The following is a 26368-nucleotide window of genomic DNA, read 5'->3' as shown; positions in this document are numbered from 1 at the left end:
AAGATACTGGTTTCTATAGCAATTTATTTTTCATCGGACAGTTTGGTGATTTTGACTTGAATTTTGTTTCTTTAAGTAAAGTCTTCATTTAAAATTTTAGAAAATGGTTGCATAATTTGGCAGTGATATTCTTCCTCTTTAGTTCATTTTATGTGTTCTGAAGTTAGCCTGGCAGAAATAAAGAAGTCATAGCAAAAGAAGGTACTTATCTTTTTCCTTGTTAACAGCCTCCCCCAGACGAATTCCCATTCTATATGTGATAATCATGTTTAGGTCTATGGCTTTTCTGCTTTTTAAGAAAGGTCCTTGTCATGTTACCTCAGCTGGTGTCTGACCCTGGGTTCAAATGATTCTCCCACCTCATTCTGACTCTCTGGGAACCTCATGCCTGTGCTACCATGCCATGACTTTACATCTGTGTCAGTTACAGTCAAAGATAGGAGGTCGTTTGTAGTGTTCTAAAATAACAAATACATTGTGATTTGCAGACAGATACTCTCATCAAATTTAATTAATTTTCAGTGCCTTTTCCTTGAAAATTTTATTTTGAAGTCAGGATCTTTTAGAGGTATTGTTGGCGTGCTATAAACTTGTGAAAATATGTGACTGACTTACTTTGTACCCCATATGAGTTCATATACATTTGAAAAAAAAAGGTTAGTGATTTGGTGACTTCAGTAATGGGAATAGAAGCCCTTCCTGGGCCTCTGAACCAGGATGGGCAGGGATTGGTGTAGGTGGGAAGTCTGCCTGGCAGTTCCTTCCTGAACCTCACAGCTGCGGGTCTCTATTCCAGTGCTCATGCTGCAGGGGTAGTTGTAGTGTGGCGGCTTTTCTGTTACTTTGTGTTGAATAGAGCCTGGCCAGCCCTAGTAACCAACATCTGACAATAGTTAGCATTTTGCCAGATGTAACAGTGTGGTTTAAATATAGTAGTGATACTTTCAATAAAAACATATTTAATGAATCAGATGATTAGTTTTGGTATGGAAAACAGCACAGGATGCTTTTGTTCATTTGCTAAAATAGCATTTAATTGGAGACTGAGACCTTCTTTATCAGTAGTGCTTATGCTAAGTACATTTTTTGAAAGTTTTACTTTAATATATTCTTTTATATACATACATGTATGTGTAGCTCAAATAGTGCAGAGTTATCAAGGCTAGATATGACTTAGTATTAGAAATGCTAGGTCAGTGAATATTGTTTGGGGGGAGCTCCACCGCAGCCCCTGGTACCCTGGCACCCCTACACCCAAAGAGTCTGGAATATTCTGGTGGAAGATCCACCTCAACTCCCCTTCTCCCTCTCTTTCCCTAAACCCGCCTCTTCAAAGCCCGCCCAACACAGTTCCTCCCCCAGAGATGCTCAAGACCCCTCCCACAGGGGATATAAGCTGCATCCCCGAAAACAGACACATGGTTTTCCAGTCTTGCTTCCTGTCTCCTCTCTGGGGAGGCTGGAGAACTGCCCGGGAATGCTTTACCCATTAAACCTGGGCTTTTCTAATTCAGTCTAATTTGGTCTGATTTGGATTGCTGCATCAGCACAGAGGATTATTGGAGTGCAAAAAAAAAAAAAAAAAATTATCAGGTATACACATTTATATTTTCCTAGCTATACTTATAGTGTGTGAAGTACTTGTTCCCCCACCCTTGCCAGTGATATATATTGCCATATTGATTTTTGTTGTGTTTAGATTTATTTATTTGATTGACATATATGAAAGTTCCGCCTACATGTATGTCTGTGCTCCATGCATGTCCGGTGCCCATAGAAGGCAGCTTGTGAACCACCATGTAGGCATTTTGAACCAAACCCAGGTCCTCTGCTAGAGCAACAAGTACTCTTACCCACTGAGCCATCTCTGCAGCCTGTTGTCCATACCTGTGTCCCTGTGTTAGTATTCTAAATACTTGAGTCTGTGTATTCAGTAGGCTAACTGTCCTAACGGCTAGTTCTTAAGACTGTGATCCCCACCCACTGTCACTCAGGCACCCCCCACCTCCTCCCCAGCCCTTGGATTTCCTAGTCAGGATCTCCCTGTGGAGCCTAAGCTGGCCCTGATCCAGGTCCTCGCTCCGTCTCAGGAGTGCTGGTGATGTGATCATTTACCGTTTCCTCCTGGCTGTTGCTCTGCCACCATTTATATTTCAGTAAACAGCCCATCAGACTGGTGAAGCTAGAAATGTAGATGCCATCTGTGCTTCTCCACGGCCACCACCTTCAGTCACCGCTGACCCTGACCTGATCTCCTGTTCTGGTTTGTGATTCCAAGTGTTGGGACTACAGGCGTGGGCCGCTGTTGAGTTTGACTCCGATTTAAACTTCTACTAAACGCTCCCACGAATGTATTCCACAGTCTACTTCACCCAACAATAGGAGGTGATGACACAGGAATCAGAACTCTGTGAGAACACCTGAAAGGAAGAAGTAGAGAAGTATTCCTAATATAGAAAGACATCCACAGTGTAGTAAGTGAGGAAAGCCAGGTGCAGAAAAATGAATAAAGTACATTTCCATCCTGTATAAACATTTCAAAAGCCATCCACACATTACATAAATACACAGTACATTTTGAGGAAAGGCTTCCCAAGTTAAAGAATGTGTATTCCCTTTTGAAAGAAAAAGGCTGGGGGCTGGAGAGATGGCTCAGAGGTTAAGAGCACCAACTGCTCTTCCAGAAGTCCTGAGTTCAATTCCCAGCAACCACATGGTGGCTCACAACCATCTGTAATGAGATCTGGCACCCTCTTCTGTATACATAATAAATAAATAAATCTTTAAACAAACAAAAAAAAAGAAAGAAAGAAAAAGGCTAAGTACTAAGGGTTGGCTAAACAAAGTTATTTCTCATTTTATATCTTTCAGTTAAAATTTTAATTTAAAGTAGCAAAGCACTAAAAAAAAGTCTGTGAGGATAAGCTTTGTTTCTTTCTTTTTTTTTCTTTTGTGGCTGGAGAGACAGCCATGGGTACTGGGAACCGAACTCTTATATTTTTGGTTGTGAGCCTAGCCTTTAATGGCTGAGCCATCTCTCCATCCCTTGGTTTCCTTTTATAGACTAAGTAAGTTACCTTTTTGTTATATAGCCACAGAAAGAAGTTAACAGTAGAAAACAACCAGAGTTATGGAAGTAGCTGATATCCAGTAAGTTTTGAGAAACATTTGGCTAGTGCTGAATGAGTAACTGGCTGCCCATCAGTTACTCATTCAGCAGGGATGTCGTGTAGTCAGTCATTGGTATTCCAAGGTGCGCCACCAAGCCTGGCTAACAGCCTTGTTTCTGTACACTCGGCCTGTGCACTTTGTACTGTGCATGCTGTCACCCCACAGTGCCAGCACTGGCTGAACAGCCTCCATTGAGCTTTCTGTTATTCTGTGCTATGAATTACACTTTCTTACATAGATTTCTGCTCCTATGGAAATGTACTAGTTTAATAATGGGCAAGGGACCCTGAATGTTTTCTTATAATCATTCCTCAGCGTATATTTTAGATTGTATTTTTAGAGTGTTTGATTTTAAAACTTGTGGTTTGATTAGAGTTTAAATGGCTGATTAGAGTTTAAATTTTTTAAAATAATGTTAAACAGATTTGACTTGATATTAGGACAGAATTACCAAATTTTTCTGAAATGGCCTGCAATACATACATACATCTGCCACTTTGCACTATATATTTATGTGAAGCAGCATTCTAAGTATGGATGATAGTAAAATAAAAATATCAATCAATTCTGAAAAATGTGGAAGATGCTGTATGTGTCCTCAGTATCAAATATTCATCCATGATTTCATTCTGTATAAGCAAGAACTTCTCTCTCTTCCATATACATATTTACTTAAAGCTTTTCTTAAATGGTAAAATTATATCTACTAAAAACTTGTTTAAAATAAATTTATGACTTATTATCAGCAAAACATTTGATTTACTTATCTCCTTTATATACCTATCTACCAAATACTGTATAAACTTTATCAGATGAGAATGGAACACAAGTGGGAAAAGGGGGTTGTGTTGTTGTTGTTGTTTTGCTTTTTTGAGACAAGGCTTCTCTGTGTAGCCCTGGTTATCCTGGAACTCACTCTGTGAACCAGGCTGGCCTCGAACCCATAGAGATCCGCCTGCCTCTGCCTCCTGAGTGCTGGGATTAGAGGTGTGCACCACCACCACCTGATGGAGAAAGTTTTAATAAGCCCTGACCAATCAGTAGAGTTGTGGAGAACTGGTTCCGTGAATCCTTCTGTCCTGACCATGGATAGCAAAGTCAGCAGACGCTCAAGTCCCTTATACAAAATGAGGTAGTGTTTACATGTACCCTGTACACATCCTCCAGTATACTTCGTACCTTGTCTAGATACTTAGGTCCGAATATAACAATGCTGTGTAGTTGTACTGTATTGCTTACAGAATGATGACAAGCAAAAGTCTTAACAGTGTTGTAAGCAGAGACCGGTTTTGTTTTCCTTTCTACCTACTGTTGTTTAAATCCACAAGAGTGAAACCCATGGCTCCAAAGAGCTGAGGGCATCAACACTGATGGCGTCTCTCACAGCAGTAGCTGGAGGACGTCACCCAGGAAGGAGCCATTTCTGAAGGAGGCAAGGTTGACCACACACCTGCCTTTCCTAGCTTAGACCTGTGGCCCAGTGAGTCAGCTACACATTTCTTATCTTCATACTCCAACGGCAGTCTTCTGATACAGAAATAGTTTCATTAGGAATCCAGAATTCACTTAAATTATATGAAGTTCAAGTAGAAATAATCTACTAGTCCTTTGGCTCAGCTAGAATTGTTGCAGGTCTTAACTTTTGAAGTTAAATGAGGGTACGACACCATTCTGTAAAGAAATCCACCTTCTTGCTGCCCCTGGTAGTGCACACCTGAAACCCGAGCACTCAGAAAACTGAAGTAGGGTAGCACTTCAAATATAAGGCCACCTACAGAGAGAGACACTGTTCCAGAACAGGGTTTACTCCCCATTTCTGTCCTTGGTAGATTTTTGGATCTGGCATGCCATTAGGTCCATGATGGGAGTCCGCAATATTGCAAGACTTATGATATGGAAATGTCATTATAATGAGGTGAAAGACTATTATAAGTTCCTCCCGGCCATGTTGGTTTCAGCCAGTGTGTTGGCCCTTCTGTAATACAGCACGCCAGTTGTCTCAACCTCCAACCAATTTGTGAGTGCTTTAATGAGTGGTTTGGGCTTACCAGAGACATTGGGGTAGGGCCTTGTGTCTGAATGAGGGGCACAACAGTGGGGGACAGTATGAAGTGCCCTAATGAGCCATTTTCTTGAACTTTTTGTTCAGCAAAAAGTTTGGGGTTTCTTGTCTGTTTTTATTTTTCTTCCAAAAATATGCTTTGGCCACCAAAAAAAAGAAAATCTTAGCACAACCCAAGACTTGTGGCTATTTTTCACTTAGCAGAATTCTTTCTGGCGCTCTGCTGTGTGTGTTGTCTGCTAGGATTTACAGGAACAGTGAACCACAGGATTTCCTGAGGAGGAGCGCTCGCTCCCGTATGCCGTGTCTAAGCTTTCTCATAGTCCTTCTGGCAGCACTGGTTCTCTCCAAGACTTCAGGGTCAGACTCGGAGTCCAGTGTTCATGCTTTCTCCTCAAAAACAACCGCGACATTGGTGGTTCTGCTTTGCTTGCACCAGGGGAAAGAGTTGATAGAGCAAACCCTCTGCTCTACCTCCACACTTCCTTTCCACAGTTACCTTCAATGTGTAAAAATGCTCATTCTATGAAAAAGAGATCTTTCCATAGATTTAATTGGTTCTTAGACTTCGTGGCCCAAGACCTCTAAGTAACAGTGGTTAGGACAGTTGCTGTGGGGACTCTACCTTGTTATAAAAGAAAAAAGGCATTTTATATTGAATGATGAAGTGTGATGCTGACCGTCATTTTCACCCTTTTCATGATTATACGGCTCACCAGTAAGATTTTGTGTTCCCCACTAAGGCCAGCCTTTTCGAGGGGAGACTACCACTTGTCCGATTTTGTCATGACCCTTTGTCTTTTCTATAAGTATTAGAAAAGACTTCGAATACTTCTTGCTTTTCAGGTAACATCTATTTAAAGCTTGCTTTTCTTTATATACCTCATTCAGCAGATTGCAAAACAAATGCGGAAGAAAACAAGTACCAACAAAACAAGGCGCAATACACTGAGTGCAAAAACAGATAAAAGACGCCCTCGTTGGCTGGAGAGATGGCTGTGTGGTTCAGAACTGGGTCATCTTCCAGAGATCCCAGGTTTAGTTCCCAACACCCTCTTCTGGGACTCCACTTCTACAGGATCCAACACCCTCTTCTGGCCTTCATGGGTGACTGCAGACATGTGATACACAAACATACATGCAGACAAAACACTCACACACATAAAATAAAAAGAAATAAACCTTTTAAAAACTTTCCACAGTCTTCTATTATTCAAATTACAGAAAGGAAGTTACCAAATGCATCAATACACTCTTATTGATATTTTTACTTAGACTTTTAATTTAAATACATTGCTTACATTATTACTCCTAAAGAGTTTATTGCTGTTTTTCAGTAAAACAAATATTTTAATCTTTTCACTTCTAATTTCTGATGTGATAAATGCCAATAGACAGCTGTATAAACAGAAGATAAGTCTTTGGGTTTTTCAGTTTTTAAAACTATAAAGATCCTTTTGTTTGAGGAGGGGGTAAATTGTTTGGGGTTTTTTTGAAAAAGGGTCTCATGTAGCCCAGGCTAGCATCAAACTTGCTGTGTTGCTAAAGCTAGCCTTTGAACTCAAGATCCTCCAGCCTCTACCTCCCAAGTGCTAGGATTACAGGTTTGTACCAGTGTTTGACTTCAAAGGGTCTTGACTTTGAGATCTGCTGGTGAGGATGTGGTTTCCTGAGAGCTATCAAATAATATCTAGATTATTTAGCAGTTTAAGTGGGGAAAAAAATGGCATGTTAGCCCCAAACATTTATTTATTTATTTATTTATTTATTTATTTATTTATTTATTTTGGTTTTACAAGACAGGGTTTCTCTGTGTAGCTTTGCGCCTTTCCTGGATCTCGCTCAGTAGCCCAGGCTGGCCTCAAACTCACAGAGATCCGCCTGCCTCTGCCTCCCAAGTGCTGGGATTACAGGTGTGTGCCACCACCGCCCGGCAGCCCCAAACATTTTTAAAGAATCGATGTATTGTAGAGCTGGAAAGGCTCAGTGGTGGAGAGTCCTTACTTCCCTTGAAGAGGACCTTGGTTGGTTCCCGGCACCCAGGTGGTGGGCTCACAATCACTGTAACTTCACTTCCAGGGATCCGGTGTCCTTTCTGGTGTCTGTGGGCTTCTGCACCCAGGTGGTACATATAAACTCTCAGAACCACACACTTACCCACATAAATTAGAAAGTACATATTTTGAAAAATCAATGTAAAATACCATTGCACTAAAAATTTCTTCCGTGATCTTAAAACATGTTTTGGTGCGCAAGGTCTGCCTTGGTCAGTTCATCTTGGTAACATTCAGTTAAACCAAAAAAAAAAAAAAAATGTTTGTTTTTAATTTAATTGTGTGTTGCTTAAGTTTTAATTTTCTTTTGGCTGAAAAGGTATTAAAGCATACAAGTAGCAATAAAGCCACAATCCAGAATGCTATGATAAGGAATAGCACTTTGGTGTTCATGCAGGGTCTGGGTTTGTATGTGCGAGCAAGTGGTACAATTTGCACTGCCAATCACAAGTAGAAAACTGCAGAAATGAAATGTATAATCGGAGACTTTAGAAATTCCATTTATTCCGTGGTTGCGTCCCTATCTCCCCACCCCCACAAGCCGCCTCCTCCCAGAAGAGTGCCTGGTTCCACTGGAGGCTATGATTGGAGAAGGAGGCAGTAAATTAAGGTTGTCGGTCAGATTCACCCTCCCTCAGTTGTTGTCATGGCTGCTGTGCAAAGAATGGTTTCCGTTTTCCCTTTTAAATTATCAGAGAAAATATCAAAGTGATTCTACTGTGTTACATGAAGCTGATAGGAATTCCGTACTACACTGGATATAAAGTTTTACTGGGTCGTAAGCACACTCTGGGTTTATGTGCTAGCTGTCTCTGATTGCTCACCCTCTGCAGCAGTGGACTTGGTTCTTCTAGCAGAGACCATGTGGCCTGCAAAGCTAGAGTAACTTCACTTTGATCCATCCTATTTATTATTCTTCCCCCTAGGAGTTCCTGTGAAGAAAGGGTTCTAAAAGCAAGTTTGGGGTTTTGGCTTTGGTTTTTGTTTTTTTAGTATGTAAACTTTTCAGAAGGTTGAGCCAAACCAATGAGCTAGTGTTCTTTTGCCACCCTAAAGGCAGAACAGGGTAGGGCTCAAGGTTCAACTTGAAAATACAGATTGAGTAACCCTAAGCATTATTTCAGTAAATGTGATAGGTGGTTTTAAAATGAACCATTTGGAAGCTGGGGGATAGCTTATTTGATACAGTGCATGCCTCACATAAAGCCCTGGGTTCTGACCCCAGCACACACAATCTACCAGAAACAGCAGGAGGGTCAAAAGACGAAGGTCTTTCTTGTCTTTTTATAGCAAATCCAGGCCAGGCTGAGCTATAGGAGACCCTGTCTCCAAAACCAGCAATCCTGCAAAGCCAGTTAACAATTTGAAGCTGAGTGTGATGGCCCATACTTATAACCCTAGCATTAGGGAAGGCCAAGGCAAGAAGATCGTAAGTGCCAGCTAGTGCTCTAATAGAAAGCCCCTGTCTCAGAGAAAATTAACCTGTGTGCTATCAGAAGCTTAAAAATTAAATAGAGATAAGGTACTGAATATTTTTCCTTATACTTTTTAGAGTATTTTTCTTAAAATTGAAATTAAAAAGAAGGCATTTGTCTCATATAGCTGGTCTCTTACACTGAATTTCATCAAAGAGGTAACTCAAGGCTATAGTCCCCCAAAACCTGAGCCTAAGTTAGGTGCCTCTCCTGTTTCTATAACATTCTTATATATTCCTGTGTGGAGGCCCACAAAGGTTTCCTAGTGAGATCTGAGCTTGCTTTACTCAGCAGGGCTGCATTAGAGGATTGCTTGACCACATGCATGGTTACCAGGTTATTGGAAGGGTTTGCACTTGGCTGTGCTAGAGGGTGGTCTTTTGTGCCACTCCTTGGCATTCCTATAAAAAGCCCTTTAGGAGAGATAGAAGGGGCTGGTGGATAATGATCCAGGCCCTCCTGAGGCTGTCCTGTGTTTCTGTCTGTCTCTCTCCCCTCTATATTTCTATCTAATATCTTTTATCCCTCACTCCTCAAGAGTACCCTGGGGAAAAAGTGGGAGCTGGTCTCCCACATTCCTGTAATTGTCTATTTTCTCTGGAAAAAGCTATAAGTAAGCTTCTTTGGTGTTTTCTTCATTTAGACCAATAGATCTCAACCTTCTTATTGCTGAGACCCTTTAATACAGTTCCTCACATTGTGGTGACCCCAACAATAAAATTATTTTCATTAGTACTTTATAACTGTAGTTTTGCTACTGTTATGAATTGTAATGTAAATAGCTATGATTTCTGATGGTCTTAGGTTTTTCGCAAGGGTTGTTTGACCTCAAAGGTTTGACCTACAGGTTGTGACCCACTTATTTAGACAGCTCAGGGGTTTCTCAGTATTCATTTACTGTAATATTTCATAGTGTTGGCTTTGTAGTCAAATTATTTATTCAGTACCATTTCTCTGGCTGAGTGAATCTCTTGTCATCCAGATAAGAGTAATACTAACAGCTCCTTAGAAGTTAGGGTGAGGTGGTACAAGTCAAATACTTGAGATTTTGCCACAGAAGTTAGCTCTGTCACAGTTGTCTGTACCAACACGAATCACTTACGCCTAACCCAAGCAAAACGTTCCCTGGAGTCCCTGCATGTACCTGATGTATACGTGACAGTAACAGGCACCATCACAGAGGATTTCCCCTGAACTTAATGTTTTCTGTTTATGCCAATTCAATGCAGACTCTCCACTAGCCACAGCCAAGAGCTCCAATGAATAAAACTTAGCCCCTTCCATCAGCCCCTGTCATCAGTGGCTCTTTGGGCCTTAAAGCCCTTCTTTGCTCCCACCCTCTTGAGTGTGTCCACCATGGCACATGAGCACCCCAGATTTCAGCCCTCTGAGTGCGTCTGTCATGGCACATGAGCACCCCAGATTTCAGCCCTTCTGAGTGTGTCCACCATGGCACATGAGCACCCCAGATTTCAGCCCTCTGAGTGTGTCCACCATGGTACATGAGCACCCCAGATTTCAGCCCTCTGAGTGTGTTCGCAATGGCACACAAGCACCCCCAATTTCAATCCTTTGCTATTTCTAAATAAACGAGTGTTTTTAGAGAGTCAGTTTCTTTCTTGCCTAACTTAGTTTGGCAGCTCTGTTTTCTGACTGTCTCTAACACTGATTTTCTAACAGATTTTGATGTTCTTGTTTGTTTTTTAAGATTTGGGTATTTCACTGAATGGAAACAAAGTTTTTAAAAAAGATTTGTTTATTTTGTATGTATGGGTCTTTTATATGGATGTCTGTTTACCGAGTGCATGCCTGGTGCCTGTGGAGGTCAGAAGAGGATGTCAGATCTCCAAGACCTGGAGTTAGTTATGGACAGTTGTAAGCTGCCATGGTGGGTGCCGGGTCCTCAGCAAGAACTCAAGTGCTCTTAACTGCTGAGCCATCTCTCTACCCCCTCAAAGTTTGTTTGTTTATTCATTTATTTTACTTTATAAATATGAATGTTCTGCATGTATTCATGTATGTGATTGTTGGATTCCCTCACATGGGGTTACACATGGTTGTTAGCCACTGTATGGGTTCCGGAAATCAAACTCTGGTCCTCTGCAAGAGCAGTAAGTACTCTTAGCCATTGAGCCATCCCTCTAACTCCTTATGTTTTTGTTTGTTTGTTTGTTTGTTTGTTTTTAAACATGTTGCCCAATTTTTACTTTAGAAAAGTTGGAAGATTAAAATTAATTTTTGCTACTGATCCATGGTAAGTTTCTCAATCAATTTTCATCTAATAGTATGTTTCTATTTGATAGAATTGGGGTGACTTGCTGTTGTATGACAAAACTTTTCCTGGGGAGATGCTACACATGTCTCCTTACCCCAGATAAGGTAGACCAAAGTACAGATACTACCAAAGTCCAAGTTGGTGACCCAATGAGTTTTATGGGTCACTTACAGGAGTGTGGCTGAGGGGTTAGTTACAGGAGCAGAAATGACTAAAACAGACAGCTGTATCACCAAAGCCCACCCCAGCAGGGGTGACAGCTCCCAAACCCGGGAACCTGGAGCACTCTGCACGGCCTGCAGGCAGCTCAGCAGGTTGGAGCTGTCCTTCCCAGGTGCCTCAGGTGCTCTAAACCTCTCCCAGACTTCTTGGCTGGTGTCAGCTTCTCCCACGGTCTGGTCTTATGGTGTTCTTTACAGCTTTGCTCATCTGGGAGTCTCCTTTGCAGCTCAGCTTTACTTGAGGAGTCAGCCCTTTTACTGCTTTCTCTGGAAGGGAGGGCCTAGTGAGTTTGGTCAGTTTCAGGACTTCCTGGAGGTATTTTGAGTTGTTTACTTCCATGCTCAAAGGGCTTCCCTGCAGGGTAAGATGTTTCAGTCCTGGAGGAACTGATGCACAACTCTTGGGGCCATGGCCAGGGGTCTGTTCCTTAACATATACCCTTTCCATATAACTTACAAAAAGGTATATGCAGGGGACTGCTCCAAGTCTTTTCTGGTTTGCTTTGGTTTGGTATTTGAGACATAGTCTTACTATGTAGACCAGGCTAAACTCAGGAGATCCATTTGCCTCTGCTTCCCCATCAATTGGGAGTAAAGGTGTATAGCACCATGTTGAGACCTCTCTGCATTAAATGGAAGTATCTTGTTTTAGGTGAGACAGCGGAGCATCCATGGTTTGTAAATTGCCACAGATTACTTAGCTGGGAACAGTCAGAGTTAGAATTTGATGAACCTAAATTTTGCTCCCAGAGTTGATTTTATTTTGTATTTGTCTGTTGTGAGACAGGGTCTTAACAAGTAGATTGCCTTTCCTCCCCCTCGTTCTGGGAATGTAGGGTGTGATATCACTCCCACGTCAGGTTGTTTGTGTTCTTAGCACTGTGATCTCATGCTTATTTTAAACCAGCCTCTGAGATCACAGCTTCATTATCTAATGTGTGAGTGACAGCTTTCCTAAAGTCACTTGAGTCCTTTGTAGCGTCAAGCGCTGTGGGTAATGTGCATATTAGTACTAAATAAAGTAAGTGTGCTATGTATAACATTACACATAAAATTATAATGAATATACTTAATTCTTGGCTTTAAATAATAACTGTTTCCCTCTAGGCCCTCTTCGTTATCAGTAGCCAGCATTGCCTGTTTTGGAATGGTCTACTTAAAGACAACAAAAATTTGGATTTAAAAATTACTTAAATCTATTTATAATTTTGAGTTCATTTTTCTTGCTAGTGTTCACTCAAAAAAATGTGTGTCTGTTTAGAGCTTTTCCTTTTTGGGTCTTTTTGTTGCATGTTGGTTGATTTGTTGTGTTCGATGGCATTTTACATTTCAGTTTTCATAAGAGAAGCCATAAGAAATGTGACATAAGCTGATACTCAGGTGTGACTCTGAATTTGATCCTAAAACTTTTGAAACATAAGTGATCTTGAAATTTGCTTCATTTCCTGTTTCTTTCAGAATTCTCCACTGTACCAGTACTTACAGGATTTGGGACACACAGATTTTGAAATATGTTCTTCTTTGCCACCAAAAACAGAAAAATGCTTGCCAACAGAGGAACCTCAAAAACCTCCCACAAGAGTCCTACCAAAAGTAAGAAAGCATGCTCAACTTCTATGGCTTAATCTTTTGTTCTGTACCTCGTGATTACGTACCTTGAGGGCCAGAGATGTAGCTCAGTGGTAACAGTGATTGCTTAGCATGTGCAAGGCCCTGAGTTCAATTCCTACTCACACTAATAAGACTTAGTTCATTGATGGAATACAACTGTCAAAGATAAAACTTCAGTCCTTACTGCTCTTCTGGGATGTTCATGAGTAATTTATATGAACTGAGCAAATGAAAATGATTTGAGAAATAACATATCTTACTTTAAATATTGTAATTACCTGAAGAGGACCACAGAAATGTACTAAAACCTTAGTTAAAACTTTGCCAGTGATAGTGATAGTTCATTAGCTCATTTTGGTTGTTTTGTTTTGTTTTGTTTTTATTCTTTTTTCCACACTGGCAACTTGGAAGGGTCAGTTCTCTCCTTCCACTGTGGGTTCTGAGGACCGAACTCAGGTGGTCCAGCTCGGTGGCAAGAGGCCTTACTGCCAGCCAGTTTCTGTTGTTTCTTGGGGTTGTTATTGTTTTGATGCTGTGGTTTAAGCATGGTACTTCTCTATACCAAGCAGACATTAATTCCACCACTGAGTTGTTCACACATCCAGCCCTACCGGGTTTTTTGTTTTTTGTAAACTTACGTGTAAAAATTGAACAGTTAGGTGTCGTTGTGTGGCAGTGCATCAAGATGTTGCTGTTGGTGTATAAGCCCTGGTCACTGGCCACACTCCCAAGTACCCTCAACCCAGCAGAATATTACAAAATCTCCAAAAACACAGAAGACCCAACCCAAGTGGCTGACCATAGATCCTGGCTTAAATGGAAGTACCTGCTTCAGTGACCCTGAACGCCACACCACATCTCCTTGACTCAACTCATTAGACCTATTTGAGATCAGCAACTATCTACCCCAACTTCCAGCCAGCTCTCCAGAGCTCCTCTTACAAGTTGTGTAGAATTGAGTATGTTTTCAAAAGAGAGGGAAAGTCGGACCCAACATTAACGGCTTGTGTTAACTTTATCAAGGATAACACTCTGTTCTTGCATAAAGAAACTATCTATTAATCATGGAAGTAAATGAAGTATTTATAAATATTTATGGAGTCAGTACATCGTTTAAGTTTCTTTAAATCTCTTCTTGAGTCATAAAGGCCCTAGCTCAGAGCTCCTTAAACTTCTTCCATTCATGACCCCTTTCACCCAAGAAGTTTTTATGTAACCCTGAATGTCTATGTATGTAAATCAAATGTTTTCTGATAACAAACCATAGCAAAATTTATTTTAAAATAATTATTTGTATGCATATGGTTTGACCATGTATTAAAGTCAAAAGATGCTGGGCATGGTACCTGCCTTTAATCCAGCACTTGGGGGGCAGAGGCAGGTGGGTTTCTGAGGCCAGCCTGGTCTACATAGGGAATTCTGGGATAGCCAGGGTTATAGAACGGAAAGACCCTGTCTCAAAAAGGGGAAAAAAAAAAAGACAATTTGTATGCTACTGATTGATGTGCTTGTTTATTTTTACATGAAGAAGTAAATCTTCGCTGAATATTTGATACTGTAGGATACAGAACATATTCACCCTTTTTCAGAATTTGTTGATGTTTTGATTCTATGATTGTCAATGCTGAGAACCCTCTTATTATAAAAACACACAAAATGACAAGCATGTGATTAAGGCCAGTCAGAAAGTTTAGGACACCACAAGAAAATTTACAGAATCAACTAACCTGGGCTCATAGGAATTTCAGAGACTGAACCGACAACCAGGGAGCCTTCAAGGCACTGACCAAGGCACTCTGCATGTATGTTGTAGTTGTGTACCTTGGTCCTCTTGTAGGTCTCCTAACAGTGGGAACAGGGGCTGCCTCTGACTCTTTCACTCGGGACCCCACTTCTCATGCTGGGTCACTCTTTTTTTTTTTTTTTTATGGTTTTTTGAGACAAGGTTTCTCTGTGTAGCTTTGTGCCTTTCCTGGAACTTGCTTTGTAAACCAGGCTGGCCTCGAACTCACAGAGATCCACCTGGCTGCCTCCCGAGTGCTGGGATTAAAGGTGTGCACCATCACCTCCTGGCAGGTGCTTAGTGTCACTGCAACTTGACTTACTATGTTTTGTTGACACCTATGGGAGACCTGCCCTTTCCTAAACAGAAATGGGGATTGGGGAGTGAGGACAGAGGAGGGTGGAGGGGAGAGACTGGGGGGACAGGAGAGAGGGAAAACTGTGGCTGGGATGTAAAATAAATAAATAAATAAATAAATAAATAAATAAAAATATTTTTGGAAAAGAAAAAGAAATAAGTAAAGTTTAGGAAGCCTGTCCTAGTCCCAAATGAAAATTCATATGAAGAAGAACTGACTGTAAGAAAATATTTCAAGTCTTTGTTCCCTGTAATTGCCCTCATTCTTAAGCGGGCAGATATCAGACTAGTATAACTTTGGATTAGGCAGTCAGAACGCTTGGCCTTGAATGGCTGGTTGAGTTGCTGGTGACTTCATAGGTGTATCACGGCGGTTTTTCTTTGGATGAGGACTTTCATTGCCAAGATCCCTTTGCTCGCTCTCTCTCTCTCTCTCTCTCTCTCTCTCTCTCTCTCTCTCTCTGCTTCTCTATGAAGTTCTTTAAGATAGAGTTCTGCCATTTATTTTTGTTCCCATGGCTATTTGCAGTACCTGGAATGTAGAACTCACTAAGTGATTGTATTTTTGGTTGTGAGCCCAGTCTTTAACTGCTGAGCCATCTCTCCAGCCCTACTAAATGACTATAAAACTCCATTTACTGGCATGCTCAGGGAATGGGGCTGTTAAGGTAAATTACATATTTAACTGATTCATTTATAAAACTTTTGGTACATGACAGTTTTTATAAAAGGGTCAAAATATCTTTCTGCTTTAGTATTTTATAACAAAATGATATTCATACTGAGAATTTGGACTATACTATAATTTCATTCTGAAATAAATATATCATCACGTTGAATACAGATAGCCTTTAGTATTCCTAAGATAAATGGGCTACATTTATGGTGGCTTCTGACTATTCCTTAAAAAATCAGATTTACACGCCTCCTTTCAATCCATTGTAGTAAACTCTAGTTGAAGGCCCCGGGAGTGTAATGCTAAGTACAATTCCTAGGTCCTTCTGTTGCACAACTAGTGTGGGAATAAGTGAGGAGGCCGGGACACGCTGACACGTGTGTGTATAACCTGAACAGTTTTTTTTTTCTCTCTTTCTGATAAAAATTCCAGTTACCTAGAGGTCAGTTGTTTATTTTTTCTGCCTTTTGAGTGTATTTGATTACTAATCCTTTACATGCCATTCATAATCTTTAGCCAGGCATCCTGTTCAGACTGACAGACACCATCAAGAGCTGGACTTTTTCTTCTCAGTGCAGTAGGAAGAATGCCTTACTCCACAAGTTGGTGAGTGTCCGTTCCTTGTCTTGGTTTTCTTACTCTCTCCAGGGTCCTGCACCATCGTGAGACAACTGAGGAACCAAAATCTGCTTTGCTATGATTTTTTTTTTTGGGGGGGGGGGGGCGGTCAGAGCTGAGGACCAAACCCAGGGCCTTGTGCTTGTTAGGCAAGCGCTCTACCACTGAGCTAAATCCCCAATCCCCTTTTGCTATGATCTTGATGTGATTGATCTTTATTAGAAATTCTACTACAGTAACTGGGGACCTTTAAACGGGGCTTGCTGGGATTGTTCATATTTCTTAGAAAAGGTGGCCATGTTCTGGGGTTACTGATGCCCTGTTTGTTAGACTGCTAATTTACTGCCGTCTCAGGAAGGAAATAAATGTAACGATTGGCACAGCCAGTCCAGTCCTGAGGGACTGTAACTCACACTTCCCAGAGCCAGTACTGATGGCCTTTCTAGTTCCTGTAAAACTCCCTCCCCACCTCCCTCCCTCCCTCCCCACCTCCCTCTGCCTCTCTCTCTCCCTCTCTCTCTCTCTCCCTCTCTCTCTCTCTCTCTCTCTCCTGCAATGTATCTGTTGCTTAGCCCAACCTCTGATGAGGCGAATAGTGAGCCTTATCAGTGTACCATCAATTCAGCATGCCTAGAACGTTCCACGTGCTAAGTTCTCTTGGTACTCAGAGATGTGACCAGCTTGCAGATGAACAGGTATTAGGATTCTCTGCTGGTCTGTGACCCTAAAGAATTACCGTTCTTTTTAATTGAACTTTTGTAAAGCAGTCATTTACAAAATGCTTTCCCATTTTGATTGAATACTCTAAACCATAGTATAAGATTTGATCTGTTGCACCAGTGAGAGAAAGCCAAGATTTAGACAGCTTTGCCTAATAACTTTCTAAATGAATCGTCCGAGAATGTTCAGCAAGGAATTGAGGGAGAATTTGAACCCGGATCTGAATGCAAAGCCTGTGCTCTCTCCAGTAAAACGCGCCGCTTCTCCAGCCTGAGTGGTAGCTCTTTAGAACACCGAGAGTGCTGTTATCCATCAGATCAACTCAGCATCAGTTCAGCACGAATGAGTCCACACAGTTTAACCCTTACCTCCCCTGCCCGCTTTGCCACCGTGGTTCCTGTCCATGAACCCAGTCTGCCATCTTTATCCTTAGGGTTGTATTTGGGCTGCTCCTCTGTGATGGAATCCTCCCTGTTTCTCTCAGTCTGTGGCAGTCTTTCCAGTAAGCAGCCCTAGCTTTTCTGGATCTTCTCTCCTTTACCAACCTGATAACAGTTACCTATGCCTATGTGTTGTGTTATGTTGCATAAACATAACACGTTTTAGGAGGGTTGTCTCTTAATTATTTCACATGTGGTAGCACACGTAATACTTTCTATAGAAACTCTTCACGCCTTATGGATGTCAACCTGATGTTTAACCCTCTGAAGTAGGTCCTGTTTACCCCCTTTGCAGATGAGGAAATCGTCACTGAGAAGTTAACAGCATGCTTAAGTTTTAGAGCACAGTAGGCTGTCTATAAATAAAATTAATCTACTGTGTATTTCAAAAACTGTAAGAAAGGATTTTGGAAACTTTCACCATATGGAAATGATAAACGTTTGAAAAGATAGATATGTTTAGCCTGATGTAAGCATCCCACAATATGTATGTATCAAAACTCACACAGAGCCCCGTTAATATAATTTTATGTTGTTTCGTTTTACTTTGCTTCTGCTTTTGTTTCGTTTTGGCTTGCCAGTCTTACTCTAGCCCAGGATAGCCCGGGGCTCACTAAATAGCCCAGCCTCATCTCGGAACTGTGGCTGTCTCCTGTTCCAGCCTTCCAAGTGCTGGGATTGCAAGCAAAAGTCACCATGCTCTGCCTAAGCTTATGTTCTTGGGTATTACTTAGACAGAAGAGGGGCAGAAAGATGGCTCCTGGGGTCGAGACACTTGCTGTGAAGCCTGACAATCTGAGGTGGATCCTGGGATCCACACAGTAGAGGGAAGCAGTGGCCTCCTATGAGTTGTCCTTTAGTCTCCATGTATACCCCCCCACCTACTCTAAATACAAAGTTAATAAATTTAATTTACAGTTTAAATAAACAAACAAAAAATAGCTAGCAAAGACTTAAGCTTTGAAATAAAGGTGGGAAGTTATTCAGCCTCTGTGTGTGTGCATCATGGCTACTGTGAGAACTAACTTCCTGTGCAAACACGGCTGGCTCCCTGGACTCTCGCCCTCTGCCATGTGCTCACAGTTGATAGCAGGCTCCGCTCTCACAGACAGAAAGATCCCTCTCTGTTGCACCTTCCTGCTGCTCCAGTCAGTTCCCTTCACGCTGGAAGCCGAGCTCAGCTTTTCTTCCTTCTTTCATTTTCTCTGACTTCAGGGCTTCTGTGCTTCAGGGCACTGTTCTAGCAGCTTCCGTCCCCAATGCCCAGTTTTATTATAATCATTTGCTTTCAGTGTGTCCCAAGGTCTTAAGTGTAGAGACTTACAGACTTGGTTGTGACTGGGTGACAGAGCACTTGCCTGGCATGCCTGAGGCATGGCCTTCAGCACTTCTCAAAGAAGAGACTGCTGTGGGAGAACGCTCTTGTACACTGTAAGGATGTGTCACTCCTGTTGGTTTAATAAAATGCAGGTTGGCCAGCAGCCAGGCAGGAAGTGTAGGCGGGGCGACCAGTCTAGAGCAAGACTGAGAAGGTAAAAGGCAGAGACCAAGTCAGCAGCCAGACGCAGAGGAAGTAAGGTGAGGGACCAAGCCATGTGGTGAAACACAGACAAGAATTATGGATTAATTTAAGCACAAGAGCTAGTTAGTTATAAGCCTGAGCAATAGGCGAAGCAGTTTATAATTAATATAAGGCTCCATGTGTTTATTTGGGAGTGAATTCACAACCGCGGGACAGAAACTTCTGTCTACAAGAGACTGTAGAGTCTTGCTTTTGTGTCTTCAGTGCCAGAGTGTCCACTTTTAGAAGGCCTTGGTCCCTCTGATGAAGTTCTGAGGTCCTGGCTCTATTAGTTACTTTTCTGTTGCAGTCACAAAACCATGACCAAGGCAACTTTTAAAAGGAAGCATTTAATTCAGCTTATGGTGTTAGGGTTAGACCTCAAGGCCCATCATCCCCAGTGACATACCTCCAACATTACACCTCTTAATCTTTCCCAGACAGTTCTACCAAATGGGGAGCAAGTGTTCAAACATGAATTTATGAGGGCCAATCTCATTCAAAGCACGACACAGGTTCTGTGTTACAGTGTCCACCGTCAGCATCTCTTGTATTATCTTTTCTGTGTGTATTATATTGTTCACATTGCATACCAGTAATTTAAGAGGGCATAAATGACTAGGTTTATGAATCTGTGATTACTTTACATCTCATTACTAAAAATTTATTTTTCATATCTGGTAGCTTAATAATGTCCACCTCAATCTTTATTGTTTTATATTTACAGTGAAAAGAAAAACCTGTCACACTAAGTGTTGAATTGGTGCTCCTTCTAGGATTCTACTTTGAAAATAAATAAATGTAGCTGTGAATTAAATTATATGAAACCTAGCATTCAGTGCAGTATTACAGATGTACTAATACAGCTCTTCCTGTATTTTGATGGCAAGGACACTGGATTCCGACTGGACTCACTACACACCATCCTTCAACAGGAAGTCCTGCTCCAAGAGGATGTGGAGCTAATTGAGCTACTTGATCCAAGCATCCTGTCCGCAGGGCACCCTCAACAGGAAGATGGACACCTTCCAGCACTCCACTCCCTGGCAACCCCAAATGTTTGGTACTGTCCGGAAACATTCTCTTTTGACTGCTTACATATAGAAATTGGCAGAAGAAATTCACCATAATGTTCTCTATTGTAAAGGCTTTATGAACATTCCGTATGTTTAGAATTACAACAAAGCTAGTGATATGTCAGAGATTCAAAACAAAATAAAACCAAAGTGCTAGAAAAAATTACCATGTATTTCCAACTCATCGAAATTAGTTGTGTGCTTAGCAATTCAACTATCAGGGATAAATGTACCAAAATACCAATACAGCAATGCAGTGTACATGTCAGCCCCGGCCAGATAGCGTCATAGCTGTGTACAGAGATGCTAATGGTTGAGACATGGAGACAGAGCATCAACTACTGCTATGTTGGCTGAGAAGAGAACACAGCTGATAACTAATGATTTGAACTATTCTAAAGCTTACTTGGGGAGTTGAGGCAGGAAGATCACAGGTTCCCAATAGTTAGGGTCCAGCCTGGGCAATATAGCAAAGACCTTGTCTCAAAAGAAAAAAAAAAAAAAAACATAAAAAAACAGTCAAACAAAAACAATCCTGAAACCTTTCAGCTACTGAAAATATTTGGGTCTAATGCAAAAGTCCTAGGTCCTAATGTATCTTAAAATAGTTTTTTTCAAAAAGGAAAAGATAAATATTGAAAGATTTTCTGTGTGTCTATATGTGTGGGAATCGTTGATGCCTTTCTCCTGTTCATTTGTCATGTAAGACAGAGAAGAGAAGAACGAATCAGGGAATGTACAAAGTCACCGCCCAAATTGTTCACGTTACCCAGTGTTAACCGTCCTGTGTTCTGTTCACATTACACGAGTGTTAACCGTTCTGTGTTCTGAATCTCTTTCCTGTCACATTGTAATGGGTAGACAAGTGTGTTTCCCAGCCAGCAGTCACTGAAATACCATCATGAGAAAATAAACATTATTCTCTTTAAAAATAGAAGAATTTGCCTGGCACCATAGTGTGTACCTAGAGTCCCACAAGTGTCCTTATAGTCTAGTCTATAGCTTCAGCCCAAGAGTTCAAGGCCAGCCTGGACAACACAGTGAAGACCTTGTCTCTCAAAGACCCACAAAAATAGATATTTATATGCATATTATAAATACATATATAAACGAAATGAACCATAGATGTTAATCATTTCTAGGGCTGGAGACATTGCATTTGCTAAATGTTTGCCATGCAAGCATGAGGACCCGAGTTCAATCCCAGAACCCACCGCATTTTTTTAAAAAGCTCGGCATGGTAGCATGTGCTTGTAATACCAGTGTTGGGGAAGCAGAGACAGGCAGCTTCCTGGGGCTCACTGGCTAGCCAGCCTAACCTATTTGGCCAAAAACAGAAAACAAAATGGGCCAGTTGTAATGGTGCACGCCTATAATCCAAGCACTTGGGAGGGAGATCTCTGAGTTTGAGGCCAGCCTGGTCTACAAAGCAAGTAGCGGGACAGCCAGGGCTACACAGAGAGACTCTGTCTCACAAAACAGTGACACCAACAATAAAAAACAAGGTGGGGGCACCTGAGAAATGACACCTAAAGTTGACCTCTGGCCTCCCACACATACACACATGCATATGCATGTGTATACACACACATACACACACACACACACACACACAGAGGCGCACACACACACACACACACACACACACACACACACACACACACAGAGGCACACACAGATTTTAAGGATTAGCCACAGTGATGCTTTATCCATAAAGGGCACTGGCTGAACAATTAGGAGATTTTGTAAATGCTTTTAGAGTTTGCTGTTGTCTTACTTACTGTTCCATTGCTGTGAGGAGACACCATGACCACGGCAACACAAAAGAAAGCATTTCCTTGGGGGTTGCTTACAGTGTCAGAAGGTTAGTCTATGTAGTCATGGCAGGAAGCAGACAGGTGTGGCTCTGGAGGGGCAGTTGAGAGCTGTACATCCTAATCCATGGGCAGCAGGCAGAGAGAAACCTCAAAGCCCACCTCCAGTGACACACCTCCTCCAACAAGGCCACACCTCCTAGTCCTTCCCAAACAGCTCCACTCCCTAGTGACAGTCAACCATAGGAGCCTGTGGGGCCAATTCTCATTCAAACCACTGCAACCGATAATATGTAAAGATAAATATGTGATTTTAATTTGTGATTTTACTAAAAGTAATGAATTCTGGAAGAGGTTAGGGCTAACATTTAGTAAGAATCATTCTCCAAGCTGGGAGATGGCTCAGTGGTAAAGTCCTTGCCACAGCAGCATTAGTGCCTGAATTCAGATCCCTGACGCCCGCATCAAGTCTAAAAGCCCTGTGTGGTGGCCACACGACAGTAGATAGAAGCAGACCCAGAGGCCTTGGTGGCCAGATGGTGGAGTCAAAGTGATGAGCTTCACTGAGAGACCCTGTTTCAAAGAGTAAGGTGGAAGGTGGCATCCCGTGCAGCACATAAAAGCCTTCTCACATGACCTTCTCACATGGTTGTAACGCCCAAGTGTGGCCAATGCTGGGTTCACAGATTCTCAGATATGTTCACCTGTATTCGGTCTTATGTATACACATCTCACCAAAGTTGTCATTGCTTAATTGACCCAAATAAAAATCTTATGCATACTTTTAATGCCATTAATGAGCGCGGCTTTTCTGCTTCATGACCTATGGCAAAAATGTTTGTTCAAGTTAGCGATGATGATTAAATTAGATGACCATTCAGTTACCAACTGTGCTTTATTGTTGCTGTTTTGACTTTGATCTTTTTGAGACAAGGGTTTATTTTGTAATATATATATATATATATATATATATATATATATATATATATATATATATATATATATATATATATATATTACAACCTCCTAAGTGCTTGGATCATAGGCATCAGCCATCGTGCCTGCAAGTAAAGCGTAGAATAGCTTCTGTGTAGAATATGTTTTTGTGCAAATGGCTTTGGGCAAAACAAACTCAAAACTATCTCCGAGATACTATTTTTACTTTTAAATATAGCCTATAAAATTGAGGTTTTTAATCTGGTTACATATTAAATACCATACTTCCTAAAATAGTTGTGAAAGACACTTCTTACCAATGTCCCTTACCTAATCTCATCAGTTCAGATTTTATTACCTAGGCAACATTATCTAACATGCTGGATGTTTAAAACTATTCCACATCACCCTGTTGTATGTCACTTTTTTAAAGTATTGCTTCCTAAAGAAGCTAGAGTTCTGTTTTAATGAATTGACATCGGCCATTGTTTTTACGGCCTCAAGTGACTGCCCTCTCTCTCTCTTGTCTGATGGCTCTTTTCCTTGGTTTCTGTGTTCACAGGGATGTCTCCATGCTCCTTGCCTTCATCAGTTTGCTCATTATGCTTCCCACTTGGTGGATTGTGTCTTCCTGGATGGTATGGGGAATAATTCTATTTCTTTACTTGATCATACGAGCTTTGAAATTGTGGAGGACAGCCAAGCTGCAAATGACCCTGAAAAAATACAGGGTCCGTTTGGAAGATATGGCAGCAAATAGCCGAGCCTTCACTAACCTTGTGAGGAAATCTCTACGTCTTATCCAAGAAACTGAAGTCATTTCCAGGGGATTTACTCTGTGAGTTCATTTCTCACTTTATTTTTTAAATGATTCTGTTCTGCTATTTACTTGAAGGAGAATATCATGTTTTTATTTCTGTGTTACAGTTGTGGCAGGGGAAGTCCACGTAGACTATTAATGAAGGGATAAAGTCGTTATATGCTAGATGGGTGTGTAGTAGGGTTTTGCTTATCTACTTGGATTCATGTTTTGTGAAAAATGTTTTGACAATCACAGTTGCTTTGGCCTATGACTGTGTGACTGGATGAGACAGTGACAGTGTTTAACACTAAATGCATGTGCAATGGTTACTCAATAAATGTTTGTGTCCTTTATTCCCTGTTGGAAGACCCCATTGTCCAGTTTAGGTGGAAGATGTAGCTGGTGTGATTTCACTTTCAAATCTAGACATATTAATAACACTCCCTGGGTAACCATTAGCAGCTGCTGTAGTACCAGAACTTTTAGAATATCATGCTAATAATGATGTTGCATGCTCCCATGGGAAACTAAATGGTTAGCAGTCTAGCTGTCAACGTTAATGCTCCAGGATATGCTAGATACTTACTAAAAGAATGCAGGACTAGGGCGATGGCTCAACAGGTAAGAACATCTGTGCAAGCATAAGGACTTGAGTTCACATCCCCAGCACCTGTGTTAGGAACCAGGCATGGCCATGTGATGTAGCTGTAACCCCAGAGATGTAGGGACATGGGGACAGAAGCATTGTTGAGGCTTACTGGCTGCCAGCCTAGATCTAGACTTAATGATAGAGCCGGTCTCAAGAGAATAAAGTGGTCCATGAAGAAGCAGGACACCTGGCCTCCTGAGTACACTGGCATCTGTAGCTACATAGATATGTGCATACCCTACAGACCACACACACAGGGCAGGGGCGTTGCACTCACTGGGGACCTGTAGTCAGAAGTTTTCCTGTGTCCTGCCCAGTCCCACAGCCGCTCAGACCCAAATAAACACACATATAATATTATTTTTAAACTATGGCCATGGCAGGCTTCTTGTTATGTAGTTCTTCTATCTTAACTTAACCCATTCCTGTAAATCCATACTTTGCCATGTGGCTCGTGTCTCACCAGTATCTTTACATCTTACTTCTCATGGCAGTGCCTGACAACGTCTCCTCTGCTCTGTCTTTCTCCTCTCTCTCTCTAGTTAGAATGTCCTGTCTAACTTTATAAAGCCTCATCATTGGCCAAACAGCTTTAGTTATCAACCAATCAGAGCAACACATATACACAACATATGGAAAGACATTCCCATCAGGGACCCCATGTTCCATATGCTGTGCTAATCATTTTTACATACAACTAAAGGTATTCCCAGAGCAATTATTCAGGTCTGTCTCATTTGACTTCAGAAGCCCATTTCCAGTACACTAAGCTACCTACTAAATGTCCACAGATGGCAGTTAGACTATAGTATATAATTTTTTAAGTTTTAATTAGCACATATTATACAATGAGTTTCACTGTGATGTTTTCATACATGTACGTAATGTATTCAATCATAGTGACATCCCATCACCTCTCTTGTCCCCTGCCCACTATGTAACATTTTTCTGTTGCCATTCATAGCTGGGAAAAATAAGTATGCAGCGAGCAATAACTGCTTGTGATTAGTTGAGGTTGAAAGATGTAAACATCAGGAGGGAGATGCCTCTTGTAGTCTCTGCATCATTTTCTTGCTCTGCTCTGGTTCAGTCCTTCATCTTGCCTTAAAAGCTCTGTCTAGAAAGTCATAGGGCAGAGACTCGGAGGAAGCTGTAGGTGTGTGTTCTTCACGCTCTGCTCTTTGAACAATCCTGAGAGTATAGATGACATGGAAGAGTCTTATGCCCTCTGCTGCTCAGTGCAAAGCATGACAATCCTGTGTTTGTTGATTTTGTCCTTCCATTAAGTTAGGTCCAGTTCTTACCAGTAGATAGCAAATTTTGAGTTGTTTGCCAAATTTTAGAAATTAAAGAAGTCACACATAAGTAATATCTCCTTTTCATTGTTGACATACGCAGCGTTTTATTGAGAGGGCTGAGGGCTGAGTGGCTATGCGCCCAGTCAGTGCTTAGACATGTGTAAAAGGTGCTGTGAGTTGTCAGTTTCCTGATTTTTACCCATGTCCATGGGATTGACATGCAAAGGTAAAGTGGGCCATTGAGCACGACTCACCCCTGCTGATGCTTTCGTACCATCCAGGTGGCAGGTAGGTGAGGAGAAGTGTTGGAAGAAGTCATTGCATAGTTTCTGTCTAGCTGGACACTGGGCTGAGAGGTCCCAAGGGACAATAAACCTTGCCTCGCGGTCTTAGAAATATGTCAGTCTGCAAAACGGAGTCAGAAAGCACAAGCCCTAATGCTTCACGCTGAAATTGGGAGTGGTTTGTTTCTGCCCCACTGTTTCCTTCTGGCAAATATTCTAACCTTGCTTTTCCTGTGTTCCCTCACTTAGGGTTAAGCCCGTCCATCTTTGTCCATAGACTTTACATTGTAAACACTGGTCCAGTGCCTGTTTTATAGATGTGTGGTTTTATGAGGAAGGTTTACAAGTGCTGACATGTTGTCTTGCTATCGGAGGAGGTTACTGATAGTAGACACCGCGGCACCAAACCGCGCTTACTCTCGCTCATGAAGCACCACATTCCATGTCGTTGTTGCAAATGCTTTCCATCGGCCTAAGGAAAGCCG

General features: G+C 41.6%; 1 protein-coding gene across 1 annotated transcript in view; it reads left to right on the top strand.

The window, feature by feature from the left end:
• The window catches only part of Vezt (vezatin, adherens junctions transmembrane protein), a 63410-nt gene that overhangs the window by 12708 nt on the left and 24334 nt on the right, over window positions 1-26368 (top strand). The window contains 4 exon segments of the mRNA XM_036170199.1: window positions 12717-12851; window positions 16202-16291; window positions 19915-20087; window positions 23413-23688. Of these exon segments, the coding sequence (XP_036026092.1) occupies window positions 12717-12851; window positions 16202-16291; window positions 19915-20087; window positions 23413-23688 (674 nt within the window).

This window comes from Onychomys torridus, chromosome 20 (genome assembly GCF_903995425.1).
Source record: "Onychomys torridus chromosome 20, mOncTor1.1, whole genome shotgun sequence".
In the NCBI taxonomy this organism is placed as follows: Eukaryota; Metazoa; Chordata; class Mammalia; order Rodentia; family Cricetidae; genus Onychomys; species Onychomys torridus.
This window is presented reverse-complemented; position numbering and strand designations above follow the sequence as displayed.